General features: G+C 36.6%; 1 protein-coding gene across 4 annotated transcripts; it reads right to left on the reverse strand.

The window, feature by feature from the left end:
- Positions 1-1,075: 1,075 nt before the first annotated feature.
- On the reverse strand, positions 1,076-16,318 carry LOC104892900 (CLP protease regulatory subunit CLPX1, mitochondrial). Of its 4 annotated transcripts, none has more exons than XM_010678925.2 (15): positions 15,263-16,318; positions 14,294-14,352; positions 14,021-14,112; positions 13,856-13,935; positions 12,708-12,758; positions 10,693-10,767; positions 10,495-10,572; positions 5,469-5,525; positions 3,944-4,014; positions 3,754-3,853; positions 3,476-3,580; positions 2,198-2,260; positions 1,869-1,991; positions 1,626-1,775; positions 1,076-1,430 (listed from the first exon to the last, which is right to left on the reverse strand). In XM_010678925.2, the coding sequence occupies exons 1-15, from the start codon at positions 16,058-16,060 to the stop codon at positions 1,365-1,367; spliced, it is 1,968 nt and encodes a 655-aa protein (XP_010677227.2). In that variant the 5' UTR covers positions 16,061-16,318; the 3' UTR covers positions 1,076-1,364. The 4 variants fall into 4 exon arrangements, 3 of the variants coding, with proteins under 3 accessions (XP_010677227.2, XP_010677229.2, XP_048498696.1); XM_010678927.2 differs by having other exon boundaries at positions 1,616-1,775; XM_048642739.1 differs by lacking the exon at positions 10,693-10,767.
- Between the last annotated feature and the right edge of the window lie 375 nt (positions 16,319-16,693).

Consider the following 16,693-nt stretch of genomic DNA (forward strand, 5'->3'; position numbering starts at 1 on the left):
GACGTGGAATTCCTTGCATGGCTGTAGTACATAATCATATGGGCTTGAATGTAATACCAGCTACTCTGATTCATGACTCTCAATTAAATGTGATAAATGTTGTAAATCATATGGGCCTCTGGGCTACTTCTAGCCTACTGCCTATTGTAATGATGGAATAAGCCTTTGGGCTAATCAATGAGAAAACACCAAATTATCAACAAAAAATAAAACATTTTTAAAATTACTGTCATTTTTGTTCTCTAATTAAACGACCTTTAAAATCATATCTTCACTAAATGACAACACAATTTATTTTATCTGACAAAGAGACAACAATATATTGTTCCTAATTTATACCAAGATAATACCATAACTCGTCTTCCTTATGTCACCCTCTTTGATTATTTTTCTTGTAGTAGTTATTCATGCCTCTAGATTGGACAAAATGATACTCCTTTTATCCCCTTACTCAATCTATCAAAAAGTGAAAGACATTCTTCAAGCTATGAGAGTTAATTAATAAGATCTATAATCCCCCCAACCACAAAAGAAAAGAAAAGAAAAGGAATTCTTTTGAAGCACCCTAAAAAGAAAATTGATGCGTACTTATAAGGCATAAGCAAAGTTGGGGGAGGGGATTGCGCCAAAATTAGGAACACTTGGATATGAATATATAATTACGATTACAAATCTACAAATAATCATGCTTACAAATAGCCCATCAAAATACAATTTGTTCTATTAAACTGATAATCTAGAGGAACAATTGCGCTATATGAAATACTATGCTGCCAAAGAAGAAACTATCAAAGCTGGGTTTAGGGCTCCAAATGTAATAATGGAACCCAACCGCCAATTGCAAATAATGGATGAAAAGTAACTACTCCCTCCGTCTCATAATATTCATTTTTGGTGGATCAAACTTTAAAATATTTCACCGAATATTCTCATTTGTATATATAAAAAAACGTCGTCATGTAGGATCTTGTTAGATTCATCTCAATGCGTAGTTTTCTAATCTCAACTTTTTTTATTTTTTTATTAATACAGAATTAAAGATATTAATGGTCAAAGTTACATCTTGGAGACCGTGTAAAAAAGAAACAAGCACTATATTATGGGACGGAGGGAGTATAATATAATATTGACCACAACACAGCTTGTAAGTTGTAGAACCCAAATTGGAAGGGATTTAGGGAGATCAAGATATACAAAGGCTTTATCAAAAAAAGAAAAAAAAAAAAGATACACACAGACACAGCCATACCCCTACAACAAAATCAGTAGAAAGATGGCTAACAAGAATGGAAAATAATACTACATAGACAGTCTACAGATTCTAGGTTTGGCATCCTCCACGATCTTGCACTTTACGTCCTACATCATACTCTAATACCTCTTTGAACGACCCCTCTTTGCAACTCTTTGATTACAGGTTCAGCACTATCCTGCAACAAAAATGACCAGACATAAGTCAACTAACATAAGAACAATCACTTTGTCCATCACAAAAAACTAATGACAAAACCAAATGTTGGGAGTAGAAATTTTAGTATGATTTGTAATCTATAAAAACCTACTACTTAGCAAGATGGTTATGACTTATGAGTATTAACACCACCACGAAAGTTACATTAACATACTCCATGTTCGGCATTAGCTAGGTAGTCTTTCAGTGAACCATCTCCCCGAAGAATTTTGGCCCCACATCCAGGAGAGCTAACTGACCCCATAGACTCGTCATCAACTAGCACAGCATTTATCCCATCATTTCCCGCCTTCATATCTGGGATCTGAAGTGTAAACACAGGTGTTCACATAAGTATTAAAATTGTCATGTTATTACAAGTCTCAGTAGCGACACTGTTTGATGGTGAACTACCTACCTCATACATAGCTTCTGTTAGTACACTCTCCAATTGGGCTCTTAAACCCCTTGCCCCAGTATTCTTGACCATTGATTTCTTGGCAATTAATCTCAGAGCCTTTTCTGTAAAGTGAAGTTTTACCTTAACAAATATGTAACAATAAGACTATGAGCTTCATATATATCTTGCAAGAGTAGCAGAACAAAAGCTTTCAAGTCTATGCAAGTTCTATGAATAAAAGATAGATTTTGCAAGATACAGACACAGTATCATGACGACCAATTCTTATTGTTCAAGCTTAAGATAGGGAGGATGACAACTGAGAAGACAAGTGTCTAAAATCTTACATTGTTCATACTAAACAATTTTTTGTATTGCTTCCCAAGGGCATTCTTTGGCTCAGTAAGGACCTGCAGAGACAATATAGCTCACCTAATAAGATGCGATCTGAAATGGCATATTCATAAATAAACATAACTCTCCGATATGGCACTTGACAGTCTTGGAAATTTATGATGCAAATGTTGCTGGCGAATTATACATTTCTTGCGGTACACACAATACATGGTGTTGAGAGTTTAACATAATGCAACGTGCAAAAGAGCGGTAAGGAATGCTAAAAACGAGCATAATGAGGCTTGATGGGTCATGTATGCAAGTTAGCATGCCAAACAGATGATCAGAATGCAGCCTAGGCAACACGTCCACCTGTGCAGGGCATACCCAGAATGTCCAGAATGCTAAAACTGTTTTGGTTTGCAAGCCCTTGCAGCCCTGCAAATGGATGCAATGCTACAAAAAATTTGCTCATTTGTTCTTTGGATAATGTCCACATTGAGTTACAGTGTAATTCAGGACATGTCTCTTCGTTTATTCTATATACATAGAAGGCATATCCCATGTGTAAATGATGACGAAGAATCACTTTCTCTTGCTTAATTCTATAGTTTTGTGCTTAGGCCTTGGAGTTTGCGACAAATAAAATAAACATGATTCATACCGCAATCCCCTATTTGTAGGGTTTATATTAGACTATTAGGAAAGCATATATCACATGCCTAGAAGTTCTTCCCAATCTCTACTTCCCATTCCAAATCCGCCATTGTTCTAATATAATCAGCAGCAAAAAAGAGCCAGTTACACATTAGGAACCCTCAATAAAAGCAACAAATGCACAACTAAAGTTCAGCCTAATTGAGGAAAATCTTTTTTTCTGTTGAAAACATTTAAATGAAATAAAACATAACATAAAATATAATAAGTGCAACTTATTCATGCATCAGACGAAATGAAGAGGGGTAAAATTCCTTCTCTGCTTAATTTAGATTATGATGCAATAATGGTGGAGTATAAAATACTTCATTACTTCCTGCCAATCAAACCAAGGATGACTAATCTTAAAAACAAAAGAGTAAACACTTCCTGCCACCAGACAGAAACTGAGAAATGGTTACACAAGGAAAATAGCCTTCCCCTTTCCACAAAGGTAGAACAAACAGGAAACTTCAATTCCTCCATAAAGTATTTCCAGTCAATTTGCCATGATCTCAAGTTTATTTGTCCTTTTTGTGTTTTTACCCATAATAACATCATCAGATGCTACCGTAACTCAAGAGGAATGTTACCTGAACAAGTTGGTCCTCAGTCAATGATGATAGACTGACCAAAATCGGGAAGCGGCCGATAAATTCTGGAATGAGGCCGTAGGCAATAAGATCACTACTCTCTACCTGAAAATATAAAACTTGTTTTTCTCAACCTCTCTCCTAAACAAAAACAAGTCCAAATCACAAGAAGCTAAGAAATGCTAAAGGCAGAATGCCGATAAGTTAGATTAGCATGGATTTTGTGTATTAGGAAAAAGAAAGTGATCTTTGCAGTGAAACAGAGAATGCATTCTCACAGTCTCAAGTAAAGCTGAAGTCACCACAGCACTAGCTACTCCAGCACTTCTCAAGTTTTCTCGGACGGGCGCACCAAAACCAATTGAAGCATCTTGTCGTCTGGTGATGATCAAGTTAATAAGAAAGATCTCAATGGCTTTCTTTTCAACAATATATTCGCTTCTCTGAAACATCACCAAAGCACATTACCTCTCCGAAATTGTTTTGTCCAGATCGACAAAGGCACCACCACAGATGAAAAGGATATCTTTAGTGTCAATCTGCAAAACAACAATGGGTAATGCTGAAGCTTAACAAGACAATTCAAGCATTAGCCAAGTTTAAGTAAAACACTTAAAACGCATTTGCTAAAATCTTAATACAAATCAAACATCAGAGGAAAACCCAAGGATAAAGGAGCGTGAGTGGAAACAAAGCGTGGTGTACATCATTAGCAATACAGAGAATGCACCGTGATGCACTTCACAAAACATAACGGAAGCATTGTATTTAATTAAGTTTCACACACTTGTCATTGTGCACCTATGTTGATACGTAAACTTGACCAAAGCTGACTGGACATAAAGCCATAACTGAATTTTGTTATTTTAACACAAGTTTAGAATCAGATACTCAGGATCACCCAAACCTGAGAAACTCCAAGACTTCAGTGTTATGGTCAAAATTGAAATGAGTCAATGATTAGATACAAGTCTTTCAGCTCAGATTCACTTTTCATCACTTTGCTTTACTATTGGGGTAATCGGTGATGATAAAGAAAGACTTGGCCACCTAGAACTTACCAAAGTCATGGACTAGGATAGAAAAAACTGTGGCAATCTAAGATTCATATAGTTTACCCCAAGAGGAGACCATCTTCTAGATTAAGCCAAGATGGCAATATGGCATACATGTGCATCTTCTAGCATACAGAATCATATTGAGCCAACACTGACTTTAAGTACATAAAGTTTCTCACTCGTGTTTTCAGAGCCAAAACTACTAGTTAATTATTTAGCTAGAGAGCATGATTTTTTTCTCAAGCTAAGTGAAACCTATTTCATCAATCATCAAAAGTAGAAGCAATAATTTGTTTTCTTAATATGTTTGCACAAAGTGAACTCCCCCCCCCCCACCCCCCCCAAAAAAAAAAGAACAATAAAAAGGTATATAGATTTCACAGGTAAGTGAGAAAGTTTATGTACCAAAATATGCTGAATATACAGATACTTTAGCACATCTACGGATCTACCATATAGTACGTATGCTAAACTCTCTGGTCCTGTTCTCTACCTAATAAGTAAAGCACCCTAATCTTACATCTCTCACTGCGCACCTATAACTCGGCTCCTAGGAAGCCTACAACAGCATCTTTAGCAGATGAACTGGAAGCTGGTGCAAAATTCTATCTTAACCAGGCAATGTGTTTCAAGTCCCAATTTGCTTTGAGACTAAGCTTCAAAGATTAGCTCAACCAGGTTTCTTCTTGCCTTTCGTGGGCAGTATACTGGACAATTAAAATTTTGACACATTTTTACTTGCTATGATAGACCTTCATTCATACCCTTACATGCATTTACAAGTATTGGAAACTTCTCTATCATGCAACCATTCTGCCACCCCCCAGTCCAAAGAGAAAAAAGAGAAAAGACTATCATAATTATTCGAAGTGCCAGTTACAAATTCAAATAGCATTGGAAGTAGCATTCAATGAAGAAAGTTCAACAGCAGGTACCTGAACATGCTCTCCACGAGGAGGCTTTCTTCCACCCTTTTCAGGAACATTTACAATCTGACAAAAGCAATAATGCCAAAACATCAAAGGCAATGACACAAGAATAGGAAGAAGAGCACATGTTCTGTAAGCAAGAAAATAGGTGGTAAGAGTGGTAGATTTTCCATAAATCAAAAGCATAATTAGCCCACACAGGATATATGCTCGCAAGATGTCATCTTGACCAAATTTAATATGCTAACATGCTTCTTCAGATACATGTCAGTCTTCTCTACCATTTTCATTTTGTCATTGTTTACACATCAGATGTGGATTAGTGGATTTCTCATAGTTGGTGCTGCTGCGCAGCAGCCATATTTATGGTAACAGACTATGATCCAACTACTCGATACAACGACTTATTAGATCGTGTTCTTAGACATCAAGATGCAATCATATCACATCTCAAATTTGATTAATGAAGAACGACGCATAACAAAACCAAGCACACCTAGGCTGTCGCTAGCTACTGCACATCTATTTGGAATAAGTTTCTATGCTCATATATCAATAACTAGAACTCTTCTCTCTCTATTCTTTTGTGATATGCAATTTAATATTATATGTAAGCCTAAACACTTAATACTTCAACAGTATGATTTTCTTTCTTAAAGCAAGAAGATTATTTAGGAAATTTAGGTTACAAGAAGAAAATTTAGACAACTGGTTTGAGAAAAGAAGTCAAACCTCTAACCTTAAATTTCCTAATTGATACCCTGGAGTTTGGACAAGGCTGGATCAGGACAGGCCTAGAACCAAGCCTAGCCTAGCAGCTTTTTGTGGACTACTTAGGGGCAGTATGAACCAACCTACTGACCACTTCTACTGTACACAGGTCAACCAATTAAAGATTAAAATAACGTTAGTGATTATAAATTTAACTCATGGAATAAAACCAAGACTGTAGAAAAGACTCCACAAGTTCCCCTTATCTCTCATCCCAGTCATCCACCCCTTCCTTAAATACTGTAATTGCATCTCAAAACTTCTTACATCCCACTCATCCACCCCTTCAATACAGTAATTGCATGTCGAAACTTCTTACATCCCAATTAATAACTTTTCACCAACAAGATAGTAATATAGTATGACAGTCCTAGGCTTTAAATTGGCAATGTGTTCCAAAACAGATATAATTCTACTAATAGGGCATATTGAACTAAAGTCTAACCATAATAATGAATCATGGATCAAGAAAAAAACATGGATGTCATCATTTGCAGAAGAAGGGACCAACCCCAATCTCATAGAACTCTATTAAAGTTCATGTACTTCCTCCGTTTCATAATACTCGCTACACTTTCCATTGTGGGAAGTTACACATTACTTACTACACTTCCTTTTTGGGCAATAAATCTCTATCTCTTTCCTCTCACATGGGCCCCTTTTCTTTTTACTCTACCTTTTTCTTCTCCAAAAATTGCATAGGAGTCCGTGAATTGAGAAGTGTAGCGAGTAATATGAAACGGAGGAAGTATAAAAGTCGTGTGAGGGAAGACCGCTTACGGGCGCACTGAAGCCATCTTGTTCAAAGTTATACTTTTCTCCTTCCCAATAAGCCCTAATTGAAGTTTGTTTTGAGAAGAAAAAGAGGGAGGACCTCTAAACCACCTTGCTTAGTACCCATATGGAAAACCATCACTCTAGCCACCCTTCTCCTCAAAGTAACCCTTTAAAATTTCATGATCCCTAGTAAGAATAGAATTTCCACTTCAATCCAATAAATGGCAAGAAGTGTTCTCTTGAACAATTGGTTATTTACAGAAAGAAGAAAGCTCATCAACACAACACCTTCCCCGTATGCACGTATCAAAACCACATCATTACCCTAATCCTTCTTAATAAACCCACACCGAAGTCTCTAAGAAAAGAGGGGGAGGAAGCAACCTAGAAGCCACCTTGTTTGAACCCTCGTGAAAAGCCCACCACCCCACCCTTCCCCTTCTCAATAACCTTTGTAACATTTCGTGATCCCTGTAGTAATAGAAATTCCACTTCAAATCCTTGGCTATTGGCTAGTACTATTATCTCAAGCAAATAATTCCTCGTCGGAAATAGAAACCTTACCAATAATAGCATCTCCACCCAATCAAGCAACTCTCCTTCAACTCCCTAACATAGCTCTTGCTTTCAACAAATTTTTTTTGAAAGAATTCGACAATTACTAATTCACCTTTCTCCTAATAGGGAAGTTTCTCAAGAAGTAGAAAACACAATTACGAAGTCATTTCTTTCTGCGCTGTCCAAGAAAAAAAGAATCACTGCCTAATAGGAGGAAGATGCAAAGTTTAAAACTTGTGGACAAGGAGAAAAATGGCAATTCTATACACAAAGATGGAAAACTTAAGACAATTCCATGGTAGCCAGCTTGTAGATGTTTAGATGTGCACAACAACAGCTCATACTTGCATCTCCATGTCTACTTTACTAGAGTACATTGACTTTCTATATAGATTTTTTCAAAATAGCTGTTGATTGTAAAACTTGTGGAAAAAGACTTCCTTAAATAGGGTTAATTCTTGACCTTTGGTGTTATTTTGTTCTTAAGCTGTTAGCATTTTCTATATTTGTAAAATAGGCTTAGATATGACGGAGAGGAGAGAAGAGGTTGGATAGTACTTAGCCCAATTAAGGCTCCCCAAAACAATTGGCAATGAAAGAGGAACACCCTATGCTTACAAGTTACAAAGTGGTTAGTTTCTCTCATATTCTCCGATGTGATAGCACTAAGAGTGTTCATGATGGTTAACCGTCTCGAAATAACATTTTGGTTCGGTAAGCGAAAGTTTCGGTTCTCTCATTTTGTGAACCATAATCGTAATCGTTGAGACTAGCTACTAACCTAAGCTGTTAACCGTTATTTCGGAATGTTTTTCGGTTAACCATTAATCGTTATTCAAGTTATACTATCACTCCCTCCTTTCTAGAAAGATGTGAACACTTGTTACGACGCGTATTTTAAGGTGAAAGGTTGTAGTGTGATTATCAAATGTTATTTTATTTAAAAATTAGATGTGATAAAAGTTAGTGGGGTATTTTTTATTAGAGAAGAGAGAAAGTTGGATGACTTTTTATTGATAAACGGTAGAGTGTGGCCCAAAGGAGTGTAAAAGAAATAATATATTAATAGTGGGATCATGCCGAAAATGCAAGTGTTCAAACTAATTTGGGACAAACATAAAAGAAAAGTGTTCAGACTATTCTGGAACAAAGGAAGTATATTTTACTTAATTTAAATATATGATTTCTATTTTTTGGTGCATATACTTTAATATTATATACACTCTAATATATCATGTATTATAAAGTGGATAATAAATCTATTGAAAACATAATAACACTAAGAATTTACTCCATTTCCTAATTATAGTATTTATATTAGTACGAAAGTTATCAAATAATCACATACTTCCCTTAATTGTTGTTACTTAGTAACAAATATTTGAATTAATATAGTTGTTGGAAAATGTTTCACAATAATTACATAGAGAGAAAAAGATATTTTGATTTTTCGTTAACCGTTCACTCAAAAACATTGTTACATGGAACGCATAACGTTCCAGAGCGTGGTACGGAAACGGGAACGCGAAACGCAGCCTCTAGAGTAAATCAGATGGACTCCTAGACCACGTACCACATACCACATTCCACGTTCCACGTTCCGCGTTCCGGGACGCGTCCCCTCGAACGTGGAACATGGCCACGTACCATGTTCCCGGTATCAATGTTCAAAAATCATAACCGTAGTTCGTAACCGTACGGTTTAACCATTACTTTTACCGATTCGACAACCGTACCGTTAAAAAAATTATCGGTACGGTTACCACACATTTGGACCAATTTTTCGTTTTCTCGATTTCGTTTTTTATGAACACCCATAAATATCATTCACATGTGCGCACACTACATAATTTGGGGTCTCATTACTCCTCGCATGTAAGTTGCCCACAACTTATGAGATAACAAGAATTTCACTTCCATCCTCTCAAACTACATTCTATTAAAGCTCATTGGCTTAAATAGGCCAACCTTCACTCTCATACCATGTTAAGTGATCTCTATTGGACCTCTCAGTAGGATTTGAACCTATATGAAGTTAGGAGTTAGGACCATCTACGAGAGAAAAAAGAACGAATAGATCTTGTAGGATTCTGAAGAAGTCTTTCTTTCGGAAGCTGATGAATGATCATCCGCTTCTCGCAATCCGTGAATAGTTGAGGCATTGAGGAATCCAGAAGTGCATTTTCGGAATCGGTTTGATTCTATCTACGTTCCTTCCACTTAAAAAAAAGAAGGATCCCGACGAATGTATCAAACATCTGGAGTTTCTCTTTGATGATCCGATCCTAAAGGACCATGATTGGGAATTGTTTGATTGTCTTTCTCTTTTTTTTTTAGGAACGTATCGAGAGAGAATTGGATTTGGTAAATAAGGATCAGTTTTTTAGCAAGGTACGTAATGTATCATCGAATATTCAATATGATTTCACAAGGTTTAGTTTTGTCCAGGCTTAGTTGTCCATCAAATATAGATGAGAGTTTAAATTCCATCCCAATTCCGATTGACATTAAAAGAATTAAGTTCAATGAGAGACAAGTCATACGTGCACAATGTACAATATGAGGCATAAACGTAGGAACTTCTCGCCTTTCTCCCATTTGCATTTCTCTTTCTATTTCCATAAATTTACCTTTTTTTCTTCTCTTAAGAGACATGCATGCACACAAGCATAGAGGAACCTTTTTTCAAGTGAAATTAATAATTAATATATCATTTTCTCCACATCTCTCTCCATCTTCAGTCCTTTTTCTCAAGAACCCAACGCTTTTTCTTTCTTAATCCACTCCCACTAACAAACCAATCTTAGTCTTTGTGCCCAACCCAAGTGTGAAGATTATCATAGTACAAAGAGCGTAGAATTTATAGGTTGAGATTAGAGATTCTCGTTGCATAATAACTGAGTAGGAATCATCAACCATCACTTACACTTCCTTCGAGGATTTTCAACAAGGCTTGCTGCACACCTTCACCAGAGACATCTCTGCTAACATTAAAGTTCTCAGCCTGCAATTTAATAAGAAAATCTCCTTTTATAAACATAAAGAGTAGAAAACTATAACAAATAGCAAAGCATTTTAAAAAAACAGTGCTGCTTTCCCAAAAAAAAGGAGGAAATCAAAATACCTTTTTAGTTATCTTATCAATTTCATCAATATACACTATCCCTTGCTGAGCGGCTTGTACATTATAATCTGCAGCCTGAACATTACGTTGAAAGGGCTAATAAGAGGTTTCTTTGTAGAAGAGGACATGATTTAAAAATAAAAGGATTTCTGATAGAGATCATCAAGCACATGTAAACAAATAACGATGAAATGAATACAGTTTGAAAGACAGGGACAATATCCGATAGAAGTATAGATCTAACTGAAATACATAAAATGATAAAGTTGACTTGTAATGACCGACTGCAATAAAATGCAACATGTGCATAATTTCAATATGATAATAAACAATTTAGTTAATATGAGCATAGATTAGTTTGTTCTTAGATGTTTGGTTTCCGTAGCTAATTTCCGATCTAATCTGGCCATGCAGGCTTTGTTCTTAGATATTTGGTTTCGCATTTCAAGGCCTCCTTTTGACTTTATCAAGTAAAAGATTCGTTAGCAACAAGGTGAAGTTTCCTCCTACCCTTCTCCTCCTCCCCCACAGAAGATTGTTCCATATTCAGCCAATTTCATTCAAATGCTTTTGACATAAATTTGGTTTTCCAATTCGTAAGTTTGTTTCTTACTTTTTCAACCACGAATTGAACAGCCAACCTAGTTGGTCTTTTGTGGGATAGGGGCATGCCAAGATAGAGTCCTAGGTTTTCATTTGCCTTGATATTTAGACTTTCCTAGAACAACTGACGGATCTGATTAGGTGTATCTGGAGAGAAGGTAAGTCTACTCTCATCCTCATCAATTTTTTGGCCCAATAAGAGATATTTTTTAGAACCTCTTTAACGGCAAAAGCAGTATACTTATCAACTCTTCCAAATATTCAAGAGGTCATCTCCAAAGAGATGCGAAACGAGGACCCACTTCCTACCTACCCAAAAAGGGTTCCGCAGGTTGTCATAACATGCCTTATTTATCATATGGGACAGAGTCTCAAGACATATATTAAAAAGATACGGGGACATGGGGTCACATTGTCTAAGGCCTGAAGAGTGAGGGAAAGATTCTTTCCTTCCATTAATGAGGATCGAGGATGATGCTTTAGTATAAAATCAATAATTAGCTTAATCGTTAGATGTTCAATGCCCTAAAACTCTAGACAATTTTTTATGTAAACCCACTCCATACGATCGTCAGCCTTTTCTAAATCCACCTTAAAGTAAACCTCCCATTTTTACCGTTTTCTTATGCATTGAGTGGAGAACTTCTGACGAGACTATAAGATTTATGTCGGACCCTATACTCTTAGTGAAGCTATTTTGATTTTTGGATATCATGGCAAATGCGGCTGGAGCCTATTCACCACAATCTATGTCACCACTTTATACAACGTGTTACACAAACGTATGGTCTCGATTAGACAGGTTAACGTGTGGAATTACTTAACCTAGCAACAATTTTATGCTCACTATCAGGCTCAGTCTTGTGATTCTTTTAGCCTTAAGATTTCCATTCTTCATGGCCTCACGAATCAAAAAGAGTAAGTAATCTTCTAGATTAATCACACACGAACGCATCAATTTTCAAGGGTTAAAGTCTTTGCATCACGTTCGAAGATTAACTATGACAATTCTACAGGTTTTCACCAAGAAGTAAAAAGACTCTAAACTCCATCGAAAACAAAACAAAAAAAAACTAACCGGGCAGTCTTTGCAAGCAAACCAAAGTCGTACCCATACATTAGCAACTCAAATACTCAATACAGTTGGGGAATAGAAACTATAGAGGCAACTGTAAAAAGATTCCATTATCCTGATTCCTGAACTATAAGGGTCCTATTCAAGGGTAATTTGCCTTCCCCCTCCCCCAACGAGAAAGAGATAAAAGGGGGAAAAGAACTTTCTTCAAGAGAAATAGAAGTCTAAAAAACCATGAAGTCATGACATAATTCTACAAGTAAATGAAGTCATACAAAATGAGTTAAGAGATCCAAAATCTGATTTGAGCTCCTTTTATTTAACAATCTAGCCATACCGTAAGCAACTTGTATAATATTGACTCAACGTCTTCTCCAACATAGCCAGCCTGCAAAGAAAGGTATTGCATACCTAAGTTAGCACCTAACAAGAGGCTAAAGCGTCCAATAGGCACCTATGATAGAAATAAAAGGTATTGGAACTTCAACATAAAAACACACAAGGAATAAAAGATGTCTAGTGGCAACTGCAAGAACAATGCCCACGCATCACTCGCATGAGGCACTAATTTTTGCAAATGAGATGTTACACTTGCACATCATTAGACGTTTCAAGTTATATGTAGCATACCAATTTCAACATATGCTGCTCACTATGTCTCTGCTCATCCAAACAGGCAAGATTCCCTCCTCTTCTTATCTCTCTCTTTCTTTATGAAATGAACTTGCCCATACCAAGTGTAACATTTAGATCGGAATTAGAGGAGTAGTTTGAATAACGGACCCCCTAGCAATTTGCGCAATCTAGTGTATCTAGCCTTGGCTAATGGTAGAGCCAAAGGGGAAATTTGGCCAAATCCCACATCACAAATCAGCCTGCAAACCATGAGGATGGATTATGGGATTCTAATTCCGATGCTTAGAAGGCGGAGCTCTATATAGTATACTCCCACTTATACCCCAATTTAAACATAGTAAAGTTATAGAAGTTGGAGGAAACATATAGGATTACATTAAAGTGTAAGCATCACTGAGCTGTCCCATTTTTCTTCTCTTCTCCTCCTCGTTTTACCTATGTTATTCGACTTTCATTTCAATTTAACCTCAAGTGCCAATGTTAATATACAGCACATTACATTCTGACATATCTATGCTTTATATAAAGCTAAAAGGCCTTTTTGTACTTTCACCCATTAAAATAACTTTTTCTTTTAAAAGTAGGATTTATTTGAAACGGAGAAACAGTTATTCTTTGTTAAGAGGTAGTCTCCAGAAGAAATAAACTAATCTTAATTCCCCTAATTTTAATATAATTCTTTTATACACTGCACACACATTGCGTCTGATTTCAAACTTGTGTACAAATGCTTGACACTTTATTCCAGACCCAAAACACTTTACATTTTATGCTGATCCCTTAACATGAAATCTATTTGTGAGATGATCAAGGTAAAAACCTGGAAAGATAGAAGAAAAGATATCTTACCTCTGTCAAGGTTGTTGCATCAGCAACAACAAAGGGTACATTTACAAACCGAGCAAGTGTTTTTGCAAGAAGTGTCTTACCTGGCATTTGGCAAGCACCAAAATTAGATAGAAAGTATAAATTACTTTCACTTTCCAAAAAGAAATGTTTATTCTAGATTATCACCAGAACCAGTTGGGCCCATTAATATGACATTGCTCTTTTCTAGTTCAACATCATCATTCTCTGCCTCCGGAGCATGGAATTGTGCTTCTGATCTAGTATCAACACTATATAAGCATAGGATGGAACATAATAACCAATAACAAATAGCCTAAGATATACGGTATAATAACTTCAAAACTCGCAGACAAGAGCACATGTTTTTGTCCAATCCACAAGAAATGCATAATGTGATAGGAAGAAAGCATGAAAATGGGGATTATCCTTGAGACAAACCCTTTCAATGAAGCATGTTGTATTCTCTTATAATGGTTATGAACAGCCACAGAGAGGACCTGCAAAATGATAATTATTAACGTAAAACAACAAAGTCTCAAACTGGTTAACCTTCAAGAAAACGAAATAAGGAATCACCACTAGCACATAGGTCTACATGGTTTAAAGGTTGAATGAAAACAGTGTTTCTATGATCACCACAGTTGTCCCTTCTACTACACGTTAGACGAGACCCTTGTTTAAGGCACTGGGTTAGATGTGCATTTATGGTATGGTACGATATAGGTGCTAAGCAAACCAACCCTGTACTCCCTGTGTTGCAAATTACTTTACGCACTTTATTGTATACCACGAAGTATTAGTTGCAAACAAGCCTTTCCAAGTAAACATTCTCTCAAACTTGTTCACTCTCCAACTCCATACTTTATCTTACTTATTCTCTCTATTCACTATTAGGGGTCGTTTGGTTCACTATTTTTCGGCTCCAAGAAACGGAACTAATTGCCTATTCCCTTTCTACTTGTTTGGTTCACCCCCTCATCAATCCATTACCATTACTTAATGGTAATAGATTCCCTCAATTTGTTACCCTCCTCCTCAAGTAACAAAATTCATTACTTGGTGGTAATAATTGCCATTCCTTGGCTTGAACCAGACACTCAATAAAGGTAATCATTTTTGTTAGCATTCCCCTTCTCTACTTGTGTCCATTCCCTTTTCATTCCATATCTTGAGCAAAACGACCCTTAATCTCCATCTCGAAGGTAAGGGCGCAAAATAATGTGGAATGGAGAGATTAAAATATTAACCATGATAAAAAGTACTCTACTAACTAATTTCACCATACAAGTTTGAAGTTTCTCTAAGCTACCAAATCAGATATGACAAGCTTTACAAGATTAAAAATTTAAATGTGACAACAAATAATTCTTAAAAGCTTAATCAATAAACTCACAGTCAAGAACAAACCTTTTTGGCATGGTGTTGTCCAATGACAAACTTATCCAATCCCTTACAAATCTCCTTTGGTGTAGGCAAATCCTTCCCTAACTGTGCTCCTCCCCAACTAGTTTGACCACTCTCATTTCCCCCATTGCGCCTATCTTTCCCCTTTCCACCACGACGACCATGACCACCATTCGCCTTAATAAAATGCGCCCCCGGCACATAGGGCGGATTCGGTGGATTGTGTACAATCATCCCATTCCCAACACCCGGCGGCGGTTCCCCACCACCAACACCAGCACCAGCACCACCAATATATGAATTCTTTATAACCTCCCAAAATTGCAAAGGAATGTTATTATCATCATTAATTCTTTTATCACTATCATCACCAATACTACCACTACTATCACTCATCATACTATTATTATTATTATTAACAACCTCAGAACTCCCAATTTCTAAGAAACTCCCTTCAAGAGGAGCCATTTTAGAGGGCTGAAAGTGAAATTCAGACTTACAATTGGGGCAAACACTTACAGCTTCACATTCATTACCATTACCGTTACCATTACCATTTGACGGACGATTACTCGAAAAAAGAACATCGATAATCCTAGAGCACCTAGGGCAATTGACCTCGGCCTTAATTCGGCGGCGATTAGGGAAATCGCCGCCCCATTTAAATCTCTCTTGATTTGTGGCCGGAAAACGAAAGAACAACGACGGCGGAGCTTGAATCTCTCTCCTAGTATCGCCGGAAAAGAGAATTCGTTTCGCGGAAGATTGGGCCAATCTTGTCCAGCGGAGAAAGCGAAACATGATTGGAGTTGGTAAATCATGGGTTTGGTGAGAAGAAATCGATTGTGATTTTAAAGAAATGGAGGAGAGAGAAAAATGAGAATTGGAGAAGAAGCGAAAGTGTAGGTAGGATTGTAGGAACTAGGAAGAGAGAATGAGAGATGATGAAAAGATTTGAGTTGAGCAAATATTTTCCCTCGCTTTTCTCCTGTTTTTTCTCTTTGATGTATGCTTTCTCCTATCATCTCGCTTGCAGCAGGAGACCCCAAAGGAAAAATGGGAAGGGGGGAGGGAGATTTAAATTAAAAAGAAAGGGATTTTATACTAGGAGATTTTGATACTCGCCCAGTTTTACAAGTGTCTGGTTGGCCACACTTATATTTTCAAAAGGTCGTATCTCATTTATTTTTTTGTTGACATTGAGCTTTGGATCAGCTGTTGGAAAGATATTGAGTCAAATTTTCATTTCAATTTTGAATTTTTCAAAGATTTCGAATGTGATGTGAGATTATGAGATATGGTCTTTGAAGTTGACCATTGTGCACAAATATTTATGAACAAATAGAGTTACTATCATAAGCAAATGAATTTACTTATACCATGAATATTTGGTTACTCTTAATAATAACAGGGTATAAAACTTATAATTAAATA

This window comes from Beta vulgaris, chromosome 1 (assembly GCF_026745355.1).
Source record: "Beta vulgaris subsp. vulgaris cultivar EL10 chromosome 1, EL10.2, whole genome shotgun sequence".
Lineage (NCBI taxonomy): Eukaryota > Viridiplantae > Streptophyta > Magnoliopsida > Caryophyllales > Amaranthaceae > Beta > Beta vulgaris.

Excerpts from the sequence above, each read along its gene's own strand:
- LOC104892900 (XM_010678925.2), bottom strand. The coding sequence starts at position 16,060 with ATGTTTCGCTTTCTCCGCTGGACAAGATTGGCCCAATCTTCCGCGAAA. Across the intron at positions 14,113-14,293 it reads CAACATGCTTCATTGAAAGG|ATCAGAAGCACAATTCCATG; the intron begins GTTTGTCTCAAG and ends TGTTGATACTAG. Across the intron at positions 2,261-3,475 it reads CTGAGGACCAACTTGTTCAG|GTCCTTACTGAGCCAAAGAA; the intron begins GTAACATTCCTC and ends TTGTCTCTGCAG.